Here is a 15,984-nt window from a genome sequence, read left to right on the forward strand (position 1 = left end):
TCCAGCAGCGCGGGCTCCGCCCCACCGGGCACCTCGCGCTCCCACGGGCCGCGACTCACAGCGCTCCGCCCGCCAATCCCGGCCCTGTCCAATCACAGCTGCCAACCCCGGCCCGCCTTTCTCCGCTCTGCCCAATCACAGCCGCCCTTTCTGTCCGGCCGCGGTCCCGCCCTGCTCAGCCCGTGCAGGCGCAGTCCCGCCCAGTCCGGCCCCTCAGACCGCCCTGAGGGGAGCGGAGGCACCGCCTCAGCCCCGCACTCGCGTTCGCACCCGCAGCCACAGGACCGGAGCGGAAATGTTGCGTTCGGAGCTCGGGCTGAAGCTTCACAGGCCTCGACCTGAAATAAAGATCCTGTTCTGGTGCACGAGCAGCTCCACCTGGCTGCAGGGGGAGGAGGCAGAGCTGGCAGCGAAATAAAGGCTTGTGAGAGTGGAGCTGGAAGCACTGCAGATCTCATTGAGGTGCTTATAAAAGGGCCCCACTGCTGGGCTTCCTGCTGTACCCACCCGAGAGCCTGGGCACCAGGCTGCAGCCCCTGGACACCCAGAAGAGCAAGGACAGCCTGATAAGTTTGGGCCATCCCCCAGCTGCCTGTTCCTAGAAGCAAGTTGTCCCTCTGCCCAGGGCCAGAAGAAGGTGCTGGAGGTCCCCAGCCTCAGCCTGGACCCCTGGCCCAAGCTCCAGCCACCTGACACCAGCCCAGTGATCCAGGAGAGGTCAGCAATGTGCTACCCACCCACCCCCTACCCACTGTCACCCCACAGACCCAGCCCCCTCTACCACCCCCCAGCTCCCACTGTGGGAGAGCCCAGGGCCCTGCCCAGCTTTGGCTACGTGGGAAGCAGGGAGCCCTTTCCCAGCACCTACCTCAAGCCCCAGGAGCCCAGGAGTTACTTTCCCAGCCCCTTGGAGCCCTGCGTGCCGAGGACAGCGGGTGCCAGGCTGGGGGTGGCACTCAGGGATGCTGAGGCAGCCAGGGATGCCGAGCTGCCCAGGAACAGCGGGTACCCAGGGCTTGCCCTCAGCCCGGGCGATGCATCCGTGTTCCACGGCTCCTTTCCCGGCACGGAGCCGGGCTGTGAGCAGCACAGGGCGGGCAGCCCGCAGTGGGGAGCAGCACCGAGGCACAGCAGCGCTTTCCAGCCTGTCTGCGCCCCAGAGAAGCTTTCTGGGGGCTCTGCTGGGCTCACTGAGACATTTCCTGAGAGAGGAGGGAGCTGGGAGAAACCCAGGCAAGGGGACACCCCTGTGTCACTTGCGTGCTGGAGACAGGAACACGACAAGCATATGCTATGCTTGGGCAGCAACAGCCAAGGTTTATTGTCTGACAGGTCTTTTTATGGGGGTTTCAGATCCACCCCTGTCCTGGTTTATGGCAAATTTGGGAGGAAACCTCCATAGGGGGCCCCTCCAGAAAGCAAACCCACACAGCCCCTTCCCCCTGACTGCTTTGGGAAGGATTCCTTGGAGAGAAGTGGAAAGAACCTGTTTATTTAACAGGCACAGCATCCCCCAGCACATAAAATGAACAATACCAGATGACAACACTCTTTCACCACTCTGAAAAAGATGACAAATTCAGAAAGTGTCTCTTGGGAGTGGTCTCTCTGTTATCAGTCCCTCTGGTGCTGGGGCAGCTGCTGCAGCCACAAGGTGCAAACTCTCGGTGTTTCCCAGGTCCCAGTCTGGAGCAGGTTTGAGTGGTTCCAAAAAAGGGAAAGGAAAAACAGTCCAGGGAAAATTCGGAGTGCCTAGCTAAACTAACTAATGAGTAGAAGTAAAAAGCAAGAGCAAAAAAGCAGGAGCAAAAAAAACAGGAGCAAAAAGCAGGAGCAAGAGCAAAAGTAAGAGCAAAAGCAAAAAGCAAAAGCACTACTCTGTACTGCCCTGTCTCTGTGTCCTGCTGACTGTGGGGGGCTGAGCAGTCTGATAACAAAACAAAACTTCACTTTTCAGAGCCAGTCTTGAAGGCACAGAACGTGATATCCAGCATAAACAGAACACACAACTGGGGACACAAGCATCATAACATCACCCTAGGACATGCACTCAGATAAATGTGATTGGCTAAAGATCTTAACTCTGCCCAGCTCACTGGGCAATGTTAGGAGTGTATCCATGATCCAAAGGGATTGGCTGGGATCCCTGTGGTAGCTATGGGTGGTCTGTAGCTGCACAGATAATTTGGCATAACAGACACAACTCAACCAGCCTAGGTCTTAGGTGGTAGAAGTAATCAAGTCCCCAGGTATGAGATTGATAGGCTGGGTTCAAGCTCAAACAAGGGGACCCCAGGCAATCCCTCTGAACAGTGAATGCACCCATATCACTGGCCAGTGAGCTGGGCAGAGTTATGACCTTTATCCACTCGTGTCTGTAAGAGCAGGACATTCAAAGCCCCTATGAAAGGGGGTGCCCTTCAGTAGATGTTGGCTGCTGCTGCATGAACCTCAGTGTGTGTATGTTACATTCCTGTCTCCACCATCAGTGACAGTCCCCTGTTTGAACTTAAATCCAACCTATCACTGGGGACTTGTTTACTTCTCTCTTCTAACGAGCTAGGCTGGCTGAGTTGGTGTCTGTTAGGCCAAATTTTCTGTGCAGCTCTAGGCCAGCTGTAGCTGTCACAGCTCCCCCTTTCTGTTCTAAAAAATGCATTTTCTCTGTCATCCCTCTGCAAGGGCCCGTTGCAAACAGGATGACAGGACCTCATGGTAGCACAGATGATTCTGCCCAACTCAACAAGCCCAGCCTCTCTCAGCCAGGGATGTATCCCCTGTACCATTGAAGTTGTAACATTCATTCCCAGGAGCTGTCAGGTGGGGATCACCAACAATTACAAACTTTCAAATTGGCATGCCAGGGGCATGGGAGGTTACAAACTTATAACTTGACTCTATGAACTGGAAACATTAGAACCATGAGAAGGTAACATGGAAAACAACTTGCCAAGTTCAGGTTTTGACTCTTAAATAGATAAAATACTCAAGACCTCATATTATAAAATCTTTGTGTCGTTTGAATAGATAAAATCCTTGAACAGTCACTTCAGAAGGTCCCAAATCTCCATGTAAGAGGTGTAGAAGTTGTTAAAATCGCTGGTCCACGATATCTGCTGAGGGACCAGCAGGAGGGTGCTGTCTCTGGTCCCCAGCAGGACGTAGGGCAGACACACCTGGCTGGTGTCCATCCTGTTCTGGTGTCTGTGGAATTGCACTCATACCCACATCCCCATGGAATGGGGGCCCATGGGCCTTCGCTCCTGTTTGTGATAATGTTTTTTGTCATTGGTTTAGGTCATTTGGCATCACCTGACAATTGTAATGATAGGAAATGGTTTAAGATTAATGGGTTTTGGGGTTGCTCTGGTCCTGTTAAGTGGTTTAGTGTGTAAACAGCTTTTGCTACTCTGCTCTGTGGGTATTTTCACTTCCATGAGATGAACTGCACAGTGGAACTTGCATTGCATTGTGCAACTTTTCAGTCCAAGAGTCCTTAATCTCTGGAGCCATCAGGATAATGGATTTAAAGCATTTTCTACATGATTAAATGTTGTAGCAGGCAGAGGTGGTAGAGTGCTGTGACCTTCCCAGAGAAGCATCTTTAAAAACACATCCTGGGTACACAGGCACATTGCGCTCTCGTCCAGTGATTTCAGCTCTTGGGTGATTTCAGCCACGAGCAACGCAGAAGGAAAGGAGAGAGTCCTTGTATGGTGTTCCACAGAGGGTCTTTATTGAGCTCCTACCTCCAAGGGGTCCAGGGATTAAGAACTCTCCCAGAAAACAAGAGCAGGGGTTTATAAAGGGATAGTGAGGGGCAGGGCAGAACATCAGAACAAATGAGATGAGGGCACAGGGGTGGAACAAAGAGGAAGAACCAATGGGATACATAGAACCAACATGCAGCAGCAATGCATTCTGAGGGAAGCTTTTTTCCTCACCCTGACTAGGGAGGCTGTTGCTTAAGGGTTGTCCCTCCAAGGGAGTATGGTAAGCTTCTCAGTTTACCAGCCTCCACAATTAAACATGTGAAGGAAAAGTCTTGAAGTTTCTGTAATTTACTATACAAAACTTATACAAAATAACTATACAAAAACCTTTAAAGATCTAATGCAAAGATTAGCTTCTAAGTGTAAAAAAATAAATCTCCTTAAATTAAACATGAAGGGGAAAGGAAATACAGACTGATTTATGTTCTCCAAAAGGAAGGTGTCAGAATGCCCTTTGGTAATGGAATTTCCTCTGCCTGTAGACATTTCTGCACAAAAGTCTTCAAACGTGACAAACAGCCCATCTGGCCCGAGCTGGTCACAGCTTCAATTCTTGGGATATAGGATTTCTGGATGAAGAGCATTGTTTTCCAGAACTGAATCCCATACTGCCTCATCAGAGCATTGCCACACACCTCCAGGAAATCCAGAAGCAGCACAGCTGTCACATCTGCCAGAGGCTCCAGATTCAACATCTGTGCAAGCCAGCGCCATCCATAGCTCAGACCATGAGGATGAGCCCCTTGCCTGCTTCCATAAGGCCAGCGGAGCTGAATGATGGCAGCATAGAGACGAATCATGCCTGACATCCTTTTAAGAAATTGATCTGGTTCTTCCACTTCAGAATCATAGACTTCATATCCAAGCATCCTCTGATACTCCTCTGTAGAAGTCCCTTCTTTCCGAGCAGGGTAAAATGGCACAGAATATGGGCACTTTTTGTGCAGATGAGCTAAAAAGATGTCTCCAACTCGAGGGTGTAATTCCCAGATTCCTGAGAGCACCGCAGCAATTGGGAAAGCTGAATCGTGGTGAAAAGATACTTCTCCTTCCCCATGTCTCACAAACTTCTCTGCAAGTTTGTAACAAACAAACTCCAGCCCCTGTGGATGCTGAGTCACCAACACCATTTGCCCTTCAGTCTGAACAGGCTTCCCAGACAGCAGGTTATTGATCTTATCAAACACCTCTCTCAGCTTAGAGCCTGATATGCTAGAGATCTGGCTCACAGGGATTGTAGCTGCTTTCTGCAAGTTTGTTTTTATCTTCTTCACCTCAGTGTTGCCTTTGCAGTTTGCAATTTCACTGAAAGCAGCAACACATTGCTCAGCAGCATCCTGAAGCTGCCGGTACCACTGCATGATACTTTCTTCTGTTTCAACTTGAAGTCCTTCCTTCTGCTGCTTTCCCCATGACTGCTGTGCAGGTACAAAAGTCTGACACACCATATGCTCTATTTTGTCTAACTCTTTCTGCTTTTGATTCTTTTCCTCTTCATCTTTCCTCTTCCTTTCTTCTAGAGCTGCAGTGATTTCCTGCTGCATGCTGGATATCAACCCTCGCATCTCCTGCAGGGCTTGTTCAGAGCTGGCCACATCTGCTGGAGCTGGGAACCCTCTCTCGCTCGCGGTGCGGATGAGCCCTGACACCAGTGCACAGATCTGGTTGCCACGATTGCTGTACGCAGCCAGATTGATTCTGGGCAAATCTTTGTGCCTGTAGTTGGGATCAATCTGCTGGTTCAGCTGCAGCAGCTCCTCCTGGATGGAATAAAGGTGGCGCAGCCTCTCCTGGCCCTCTTTCTTGCGCAAGAGTTCCAGCTCTTCCTGACGTTTCCTCTGCTGCTCTGCCTCACGCAATTTTAGGTTCAATATCTTGGCTCTATGTTGGTGTTCTTCCTTCAACTTCTCTTGCTGCCTCTGAGCCTCCTTTGAGCTCTTCTCCATTACTTCTTGCAACTCTTGGAATTCCTGATGCCGCTTTAGCTCCCTCAGCTCATCGAAGCGCTTCAGCTGCTCAGTGGCCTGGGCATAGGCTGCCCTCACCATCTGCTCCAGCTCCTCCTGCCGCTGTCTCAGCCTCTCCCTTGCTCTCAGCCTGTGCATCTCTTCATACATCCGAATGCAGCCTTCGACTTTTGCAACTTTAGATGACAGATCAGCTGGAGCAACTTCTTGATTTATTTCCAGGAGACTAAGATGATTGTTTTCCTTTTGCCCAACAGTCACAGGATTGGGCAGGGCTGTTGGCAACATGGCAATGGTGATGGTATTTTGTGGCTCTACTGAGGGATGATGGCTCTGGTTCTCTCTCACGTCCTTTGCTGGTAGACAATCCAAAGCAAACTTCTGCTCCAATGGTGGCAGTGCAGTCACAGCAACCACTGCTGAGGGATTCCCTGATCTGCTGTTTCTTCCAGGGATTTCTGGTGATGTATTTCCCTGGCCCACCCCTGAGTTGCAGCGACGGCTGGACCCACCCCGTGGAGGCCGGGCAGAAGGTGCAGTCTCAGAGCTGGACCAATGGGCTCTGGGAGGAGGCAGTACTGGTGTGTGTGCTGTATCAGGGCACGTAGGTGTCCCTGGTGCATGCTGTTGGAATGGCTGCACAGGCATAACTGGAACAGCTCTAAGGTGCTTTGTCTCTGCGAGAGCTGGGCACCCCTGCAGCACAGCAGCAGAGCCAGTATAGCTAGGCTTGGTCACACAGTGCTCATTTGCCATTGTGGCACAGCCAGGCTCGGTGGCAGGCAGCCCTCTGCAGTAGCCATGTGCTCCACAGCAGCCAGTTGTCCTGCAGTGGCCAAGCATTGCCTGGCAGGAGGCAGGGGAGGCTCCACAGCAGTTTGCCATTTCACAGCAGGCAGTCGTGGTCTCTGTGGTCTTAGTTGAAGCAGCAGGACACAGAGGAAAGGCAGGGCAGCTTGTCGTGGCTCCAAGGGCTGGTGCAGCAGAGCACAGAGAAGAGGCAGGACCCAGGGTGGCTGCAGGACGCCTGTGTAACTCAGCTCGGGAGTGTGGAGTGTCTCCACTGCTTTGTTCAGTGACTCTGCGCTCCACTGGCATCTCATCCCTGTGCGGGCTGGCTCCACGGCTCTGTGCCATGGTGGGATGATTGGCTGGCACATTGTCCCTGCCCTGGGCAGTGGCACGGCCCCAGGCAGCCACGGGGCACTCTGCAGACATGTCACCCCCTCCCGGGGAGGATGCTCTGCCCATTCCCCTCCCCTGCTCGCTCAGTGCCATCCCCTGCACTGGCCTCGTGTCTCGCTCGCTCTCTAACTGTTTTATCAGGTCCAGGATGAGCCTCCAGGGTTTGACAACATTGATGGCAGTTTCATCAGCTGTGGCAGCTGCTGCAAGTATGTATCTGCCAGCCCAATCCCACGTGTTCAGGTCCAAGGCTGCCTCTTCGGACACGTCCAGTCCGTGGCTCCCACACCATTTTATTAAGGCTAGTAAAGCCTGTTTATCATATTTAATCCGTCTGCTTGTTAAAGTAAGAGTCCATACCTGGAGTGTAGGGTCTTCTGGCACTGATGCCCACGCTCCCATTTATCCCAGTGGTGCCTGTAAATCACAAAGGTGTTTGGATCCACGTAGCTTTCCCTGCTGTTCCTTGCCACACTCTCCACTTCAGGCAGAGCACTCTGCTGCCCGCAGTGTTCTCTGCCCGCCCACAGCTTCCTCTGCTGCCTGCCACACTGTCTTGGCTTGGTGTCTGCTTCCAGAAGGCAGGATCCTGCAGAAGAGGGGAGTTTTCCTCTGAAGGTCCACTGGTGAAGTAGAAGGGTCTGGTCTTCCTCTGGGAATCCAGTGGAAAAGACTGCCTGTGGTGTTTGAAGTCTCAGATTATATCCTGGAAGCAATGCTTGGCTCCTCCCCCTGGGTGGAGCATCTCACAATGGGAAGATGGAATTTTATCAGTCATGCAGTGACAGTCAATGGCCCATTAACAGAAGATATCTCCAGGAGGAAGGATTAGTTGTGGAAGAGATAAAGAAAACTGCCCCACCTGGTTTTAACAGCTGGCCCATTACAAAAGATATCCTCCCCAGAGATAGGAGGGATGGGTCATGGAAGAGATAAAGAACACTCCCCCACCTGGTTTTAACAGATGGAAATAGAATACATCTGGTTACATCTTGCATTGCAATCTAAGACAGTTAAATATTTTCTACATTGTAAGATATATAGTTGTTTTCTTTTAAGAGGTAAGACAAGTTCAACTGAAACAGCTGTGATGAAACACTGATAAACACCTGTTTGTGGATAAAGAACATAGTCTGTTCACTCTTGATTTTGTCAAGGATTCTATTGCTCGCTACAATCTTTGATACAATTGCTGTTTTTTCTTCCATGGGTAACACAGTAAGAGGTAGTGATGATTCTACATTTTGGCTGTTATTGATTGTAAGCTGTTTTAGCGTTTTCCTTTGTTTTAGTTTCCTGTCATAAGCATGACTGTTTAGGAAGGTATTATCTCAACTTCCTGAGAGGGTTATTGCTGATATATTGATTACATGATGGGAATTGACCAATTTAATAATAGGCATTATTCATAAGATGAAATTAGTGTACTTATAGCTGGCTTCTTCTATGCTTTATCATCTCTATGTATAATTATCTAAAATACACGTGTCATTTCAGGATCCTTCTTCTTTGTTCTCTAGCTGTTATGCATCTCTTAGACCAGGTTAGCTCTCTGGCTGGTCCCTGGCATGCACATCCTTGCTTTTTTACCTCCCCAACATGAGGGCTGTTATCCCAGAGCTGCAGAGGACCAAGCCCAGCTTGCAGCACCAGTTAGAGCAGCAGCACATGGCTGGAGGGTACTGGGAGCCAGGGAGGGAGGTGGGTTCAACACCACCCCCACAGCAGACACACATCCTTCGCAACTGGGTTTCACGGTCTACAAACAGTTTATTTAAGATATAAAATTTACAAAATTATTCCTCTACACACCTGAGTCTGCATTCTGCTCAGGGAGCACCTGGCAGCTGCTGCCACAGGGTCAGGGAGAGCTTCTCAGCATCTCCTTCCCACACACAGCCCCTCTCCAAGCTCCCCCCAGCTGCTGCTGCTTCTCTCCTCAGGCAGAAGTGCTTTGCCACTCAAAGTGACCATCCTCAGGGTCCTGCAGGGGAGAGGGAAGAGGGAAGAAGGCACTTGAAACACCTCCAGTGAAGGCAGGAGTGAGGGTCCCTGCCTTCCAGCTCTCACAGGTTTCTCCAACCCCAGAGATCCTCACCAGCTAACAGGAGAACCTGTGAGCTGCAGAAAGACCAGCTCCCAGGCACAGAAGATAATCCAAGGGAGGCAAAGGCCACTCACCTCTGTCCAGAAGCCCTGGTTATCCATTTCCAATGTCTGGACCCCCACTTCAGGGTCTCTTCTGTCCCAAAGGGCTCCTCCTGTCTGCCAGCCCAGCCTCTTGGTGCCCAGGCACTGGGGAAGAGAGCACAGGCACTGCAGCCCCAGCTCGCCCCACAGAGCCCCTCAGCCCAGCCCAGGGCTGCTGGCCCAGCCCAGCAGACAGAACTGGCCCTCACCACGAGCACGACAGGCGCAGCCACGATGCAGAGGCCACCGATGACCACCAAAGCCACTCCATAGGCTGGGAAGCCTGGCTGGGGCCTGGGACGCTCCAGGGTGTCCTCTGGAGCAAAGCAGAGCACTGAGAGCCTGGAGCAGCAGCTTTGCCCCACAGGCTGCCAGCCACCCTCTGCCCCAGGACAAGCACAGGGGATTTATGAACTCCTGTTCCACTCCCTCCATGCCTTCTCCTCCCATCCCACACCAGCCTGCAGCAGAATGTCCCCAAGCCCAATGCCCCAGGCCATGCAGAGGCAAAGGGCACAACTGTTACTAAATGTCACTGCCTGCTCACCTCAGCAGCCAAGACACCTGAGCCTCTCTGCACACAAGGGATCAGGATGGGGTCAGCTGTGGATCCACCCTGCTCACAGTGCAGGTGTGGGGCCTGTGGAGCTCAGGTACCCAGGTGCCAGAGGGGAGCTTACCTCCCACAGAGAGAGAGAATGGATCCACATGGATGTCAGAGCCAGCCAGAGCCTGGTTTGGCCCCACCGAGTGCACGAGGGTCTTCAGCACCTGCACGCTGGTTGGAGCGGGGTGCCGGAAGATCATGTTCCCATGGCAGAGCAAGGAGCCAGGCCTGCAGACAGGGTTGGGAACAGCTCCAGCAGCTGCCATCCCACCATGACCCCACAGTGGGATGGGTGGGCACTCCCAGCCTCTTCCCAGAAGGATTTGCTCAGCAGGAAGAGATCTCTGCACTCAGGGAGCCCTGGGATGGAAGGGACATCCCTGGAGATCCAACAAGTCACCACTGCTACAATGGCTTAATGCTTGACCTCAGCTTCCTCTGCAAATCCTTCTGTCACCAAAAACGTGCAGCTGTCAGCCGTGACCTGCTGGCTGATGGCTGAAGGGAGCCCTCCCTGCCCCTGTACAGCCCTGCCCAGCAGAACCCCTGCTCCCACTCACAGGAATTCTTTGATGATGGCTATCAGGAAGGATGGGTAATCCCTCAGGGCTCTGGCCACCTGGAAGAAAGGGTGTGCTCAGCTCCCTGCCAGCTTTTGGGGCAGTTTGGACACCCCAAACCAGCCCCTCTCCCTCCCTTCTCATCCCACTGGGAGGACATCAATGCCCTCCTCCCACCAGCTCCATTCCTACCGCATCACCAAGGTCCCTGGAGAGATTGTGGTGCTCTGCAGAGAGAGGATCCTGAAGCTTCTGGCTGAAGGGTCTGTTGGTGACGACGAAGGACAGAGGGTACACGAGCAGACCCAGCTTGGACCCTGAGGAACAGGAAACAAGCACTGGCTGAGCACATTTGGCAGCGACCCTGCCCACAGCACACACGGGGACCCATCCTTACCCTCCACAGAGATGGAGCTCAGGTCCATGGAGAGGCCTGAGAGTGCAGTCAGGGCTTCCAGGACCTCCGTAACGTCAGCATGGACAACTGTGTCTAGGTAGAGGTCTCCAGTGATCTCAGTGTTCCCACCCAGGTTCCTGAGGGCAGAGAAGAGCTCTGAGCAAGGCAGGAGGGTTAGGACCCGGCCCCAGCACATTTACTGGTGGTTTTCTCCTGAGACCCCCACAGAAGAAGCTCAATCCCAATTTGCTCCAGCTGCACATCCCCTCCCAGCTTTTCCCATCTCCATCCTTGCAGCACAGCTGATGAGCTGCAGAGGGCACAGGACAGAGTGAGGGCAATGAAATTAAGAGGTTGGCAGAGGAGTAGCTGCACCCCATACCTGAGCTGGGAGATGGTGAAGTTCCTCACATGGTAGAGGCCACTGACAGATGCAGTTACCTGTGCAGGGAGGAGACAACAGTTCACACCTTCCCCTGTTTAGCACAGGTTAATCCAGCACCCAGGCTGTGCCCATTCCCTTTGGAAGAGCCCCCAAGGCTTGGCATACCTCTCTGACCAGCCTCTCCAGAAGATCCATCCTGTCCACCCCAAGCTGGGAGCCAGTGAGGGAGATGGACAGCTTCTCTGGGTCCAGGTTCTCCAGGCTGAAGCCTAAGGGAGTTGGGAAGAGTTACACTCAGACCTGTTCCTGCAGCTTCCTTGGGAGATAGTGTTCAGCCCAGAGCTCATCCATGGCCACACACCAAAAGCAGAAAGCAGCAGGGCAGCTGAGTGAGGAGGGATCCCTTTGAATGTGGGAAGGGGCTGGGATAAACCATTTCCCAGCACAGCAGAGCTGGGGCAAAGAGGGGAGGCCAGGGAGCTGAGCAGAAGCCCTGGCCCACACAGGTCCAGCTGCTACAGATGTGCCCTCCACCACCCTCCACATCCTTACAGTGGCTTTACACAGGGATGTTCAGTGAAGGAAAAGCCTGGAACCCAAACTGCATGGGTTTTGGCTTGGAGAGAGGCACAAGGAGGGCACCTGGCAGCAGCCCTGCTGTGGGAAGATCTTCAGCACTTACCAGCAGACTGGAGAGACTGGGGCTCCAGCTGCCAGCTGAAGATGCTCCTTCCCTTGCTTGCCTCTGTGACCACTGTGCGGATCAGGTGGGAGTTGGTGGGAGCAGGAGCATCCCCCCGGAACAGAACCTCCCCTCTCACCACCACTGAGCCATTCCTGGAGGGACAGGAGACAGTGGGCAGCACACCTACTGCTTTATTCTTTCCAGGTGCATTTATCCAGGAATTCAGACAGGGATCCCTTGGGATGGTGACACCAGGGAGGGAGTGAAGCCCCTCAGTGCTCCTGTCTGGAGCATTTTCTGGGCAAACTCTTCCCTCCAATCCAAAGCTGCAGCAGCTTGGAAAAAAACAAAGAGAGACCACTGCTTCTTCTAGCAGGATCCATCTTTATTGCACACACTCCAATATTTATGTTTCTAGCATGGGAAAGGTTGAAGAATATCTCAGGAATATGTATGTAAGAGGAAAGCCAAAACAGCCTCCACCATCAAACATTCATTAAAGCACACAAGGTTTCTGCCCTTATCAGCCATTCACTCCAACATCCACCTCCCAGCCTTCTGGAGCCAAAGGAAAAACATTCACCCGTGGTGTGAATGGCTGCAGCCATTCCTCTGGAATGCACCTTTCCCAAGGGAACAGAGTCTCTATCAAAGTGTAACAAGTTGCTCTCCTACTCAGGACTCTCTTTAAGGCCAGGGTGGCTCCCTGAGGCCTCTGGTTCTACAAACCCCAGCCCTCCAGAGCAGATGCACACTCACATGAACTCGAGGACATTTGCCTGCAGGAAGCTCTCGTAGCTGGACAGCATCTGGTTGAGCTGGAAGGAAGAAGCACCTGGTAATTAATTGAGGAGGTTTTCTAAGCTCCTCCATGAGAAGGGGAAATGCAGGAGCAGGTGGGCAATAAATAGAGGGAAGTCAGCTCAGGCTGCCCAGGAGAGGGCATGCTGGCACCCCATGGAGTGCCAGCCCTCTGGGAATGCCTGGGCATGAGCTGGGATACCCAGAGCCACCCACCCCCATCCTGGGAGGGAATACCCCAGCAATAATGCCCTGTGCCAGGGCCCTGCTGGCTGCCAGGGGCGAGGAGAGCCCAGTCCCAGCTCAAACCAAGCTCCAGTGGAGCAGTGCCAGGGTTTGCCCACCCCCACCCTGCTCAGGTGGGCACCCAACCAGCCAAGGGTTGGTGCAGCACTCAGGCTGCTCCCCCCAGCAGGGCCTGGCACCACCCCAGAGCCCAAAGTGCCAAATGTGCCCCAGGCACCTGCAGCACCCACCATCAGTGTCACATCTCCCTCCAGCTGCCGGTAGCTCTGGGAATTCCTGCTGCCCAGAGCCGGGGCGTAGGCGATGCCCAGCAGCCGGAATTGCAGGGGCAGCACGTGCACAGGCTGGGTGGGCAAGGGCAGGCTGCAGGGGTGGGATGCAGGGAGGTTTGTCCCTGTGGAGCCAGGTCTGCCCTTTGTCATCAGCTCAGCTGGGCTGGAGGCCTCTCTGGTGGCTGCAGGGAGCTGCTCCATGCCTGTGGAGGAGTTCTGGGAAGCGCTGGAGCCACTGGACACGGCGTGGGCACGGAGGGTCAGGGCTGTGGGCACAGCCAGGCTCTGGGAGCTGGGCAGGGAGCTGGCTGCATGCCCAGCCCCAGGAGAGCTCAGCAGGCAGGATGGAGAGGTCACACTGCTGCTGGTGGCAGTGAGGTGCCCAGGCTCAGAGCCACGTTGCAGAGCTGGGTCCGTGGAGCAGGGGGCAGGCACGGAGCCTGGGCTGGCAGGGCTGGGCCCTAGAGCTCCTGCTGGAGTGGGAACGGCTCCCACTGATGCTGTCCTGGATTCTCCCGTCACAAACATCTGTCCAAGCTCTGGGGTGACACCAGGGGCTGTGGAGCCCATCCCAGTCACGGTGGGACCTGCAGGGCTGGGAGCCCTGGGCTGTGCTAGGGAGGCTCCCGTGGACATGGGCTGTGCAGGGGGAGAAGGCGACTCACTCTGTGTCCCCAGGGTGACAGCAGGAGCCCCAGAGGCCACCGTGGGAAGGGAAGAAGCCAGCAGGTGCTGATGGTGGGCAGCAGGAGCTGCTGCAGAGGCAGGAAGTGATGCCAGGACAGCATCCGGGAGTCCAGACCCATTTCCTGGAGCCGGGGCCAACACAGCATCCACCAAGGGAGCAGCTGCCCCAGGCAGGGCAGTGCCAGCAGTGTCCCAGAGCCCCTCTGGTGCCAGGGCAGGAGACACCCCCAGTGTGCCAGGGCTCAGCTGGGCCCAGCTGGGTGTCCCTTGTGCTGGCAGAGCAGAGGCCACCACCTGCTCTGCTGGGCTGGGGCTCCAGGAGCCAGCACCCATCAGTGCCCGTGCGGGAACATCAGGTGGGACCTGAGACCCCACAGCTGCCCCTTGGAGTGGCACCAGTTGGTTGGGTGGCATCTGTGTCACTGCAGCCCCTGCAGAGGGGCCAGAAGCAGCTGTGGGGAGGGCAGGAGGGTGCAGCCATAGCTGGGAGGTGGCAGGGACCCCAGCAGCTGGCTCACTCCCAGCTCTAGAGGTGGCCTCAGAGCCCCTCAGTGGGCTCTGGGGCTCTGCTGTGCCCACTGGCTGCCCCAGGCCACCAGCTGCAGTCACTGCTGGCATCTGTGTGGCACCACCTGGTCCTGCTCTGTGGAGCCCACCCCGAGCAAGGTGACCCCAGGAGCCAGGGCTGGGAACACCCTCAGGCTGGAAGAGCCGGGCTGGGGCAGCAGGCACCCTTTTGCCAGGCCACAGTGTGGGGGACAATGTGACAGCCATTGCTGTGCCCAGCCTAAGCCCGTCCTTGTCCCCAGAGCCAGGCTGGTCCTGCAGGGAGGTCTCCGATGTCCTTGTGGCCGCAGTCTGTGTCCCCAGGCTCTCTCCCCCAGGGCTCACAACTCCCTGGATCTCTGGGAAGCAGCCCGAGGAGAGCAGGTCCCCACAGGCTGTCCCCAGAGTGTCACCCACCCCTGGCTGGGAGGCCGGTGAGCCCGGGGGAGCCCAGGTGACAGCAGCCAGAGCAGCCAGGCCGTAGGGGACAGCAGTGGCGCACACACACACGGCCAGCAGCAGGAGGGCTCTGCAGCACAGGCTGCGGGCAGGGACAGCCCCGCGGGCAGCAGGACACGCGGCTGTGCCCGCAGCCCCTCCCCTCGCAGCACGGAGCATCGTTCCTGCCTGCAGGGCACCAGCGGCGCCCGGGGGGCTCTCGGTGCTCCGACCCCTCGGCTCCTCTGGCGAGAGCTCAGCTGTGGAGAGGGACAGCAGGAGATTGAGGGTGAGTCTCTGCAGCTCCCACATCCCAGTGCCTGCCCCATTCCCAAGCTTCCCATCCCCTGAGCTCCTCGTTAAAACCCCTCCCTTGTCCCCAGCAGGCTCCCAGCTCAGGAAAGGCTGTGCCGAGCCTCAGCACCTCCTGGGAAGCTCCCAGGGTTGTAACAGCCCCGGGCTCAGGAATTCCCTCATTCCCTGCCCCAAACACCCTCCTCATCCCCAGACACCTCCCCAAGGAGGGCCAGGCCCCCCAGCACCCCTCACCTGGCAGCAGCCCAGGAGGAGAGAGCACCAAGGCCCAGCCAAGCCCTGGCTTTTATCTGCTTTCCCAGGGGAGGATGTGGCTCTGTCCCAGCTGCTCCCAATTAACACAAACTCATCTGAGCTTCCCCAGGTGAAACTGGAGGGGTCTCAGCTTCCCTCTGCTCCTCATGGAGCACTCAGCAGCAGAAGGAGGGGGTGGGCCTGTCCCTCCAGGCAGGATGATCCCCAAACCCTGCTGATGCTCCCCAAAACTCCCTGTTTGTGAGGTTGTGGCAGTGTTCACCTGCTGGGCTCCACCAGCTGGGGCTGACAAACGTGGATTGCAGCACTTGGCTTTTGGGATCAGGCAGATTCTGTGCCTGATGGAGGCTCACAAGGGGGAAGAGTCTCAAGGGGTCCCACTGGCTCAGCCCAGGCTGCATCCCTGAGCACCCCAGACTCTCCTGCCCAGTTTCTGGTGCTCAGACATGCACCAGCAGCCTTTTCCCAGGCTGTCACCCGTGGGGTTTGTGGAGGCTGGGATGTGCTCCTGTGGTGGCACCCTGGACACTGGATCCAGCCCCCAGTGATGGCACAGAGGGGCTGGGCACAGCACTTGTGGCTTGCTGCAGGGAGAAGAGAGCAAGTGCATGGGGTGGGGGATCTGGGGACCCTCCAGCCCCAGGAAGGTCCCGTTGTGCCCATGCTGGGAAGCAG

General features: G+C 55.3%; 1 protein-coding gene and 1 pseudogene across 1 annotated transcript; both read right to left on the reverse strand.

The window, feature by feature from the left end:
- Positions 1-3,963: 3,963 nt before the first annotated feature.
- On the reverse strand, positions 3,964-6,420 carry LOC129126428 (mRNA export factor GLE1 pseudogene; annotated as a pseudogene).
- A 2,227-nt stretch (positions 6,421-8,647) lies between these two features.
- On the reverse strand, positions 8,648-15,879 carry LOC129126427 (uncharacterized). Its single transcript, XM_077185568.1, has 11 exons — positions 13,027-15,879; positions 12,509-12,567; positions 11,747-11,901; positions 11,230-11,333; positions 11,062-11,120; positions 10,680-10,816; positions 10,475-10,599; positions 10,283-10,341; positions 9,796-9,950; positions 9,107-9,431; positions 8,648-8,909 (listed from the first exon to the last, which is right to left on the reverse strand). Exons 1-11 carry the CDS (start codon positions 15,049-15,051, stop codon positions 8,801-8,803), a joined length of 3,312 nt encoding a protein of 1,103 aa, XP_077041683.1. The 5' UTR covers positions 15,052-15,879; the 3' UTR covers positions 8,648-8,800.
- Positions 15,880-15,984: the final 105 nt, after the last annotated feature.

The sequence above is a fragment of the Agelaius phoeniceus genome, chromosome 13, assembly GCF_051311805.1.
Source record: "Agelaius phoeniceus isolate bAgePho1 chromosome 13, bAgePho1.hap1, whole genome shotgun sequence".
NCBI lineage: Eukaryota > Metazoa > Chordata > Aves > Passeriformes > Icteridae > Agelaius > Agelaius phoeniceus.

What these genes read in the sequence shown, in the direction of transcription:
- LOC129126427 (XM_077185568.1), bottom strand. Translation starts at nt 15,051, where the DNA reads ATGTGGGAGCTGCAGAGACTCACCCTCAATCTCCTGCTGTCCCTCTCC. An exon ending in AGGGAGATGTGACACTGATG is followed by an intron (nt 12,568 to 13,026) that starts GTGGGTGCTGCA and finishes TCTTCCTTCCAG; the next exon opens with CTCAACCAGATGCTGTCCAG. An exon ending in CCAGGGACCTTGGTGATGCG is followed by an intron (nt 10,342 to 10,474) that starts GTAGGAATGGAG and finishes CCTTTCTTCCAG; the next exon opens with GTGGCCAGAGCCCTGAGGGA.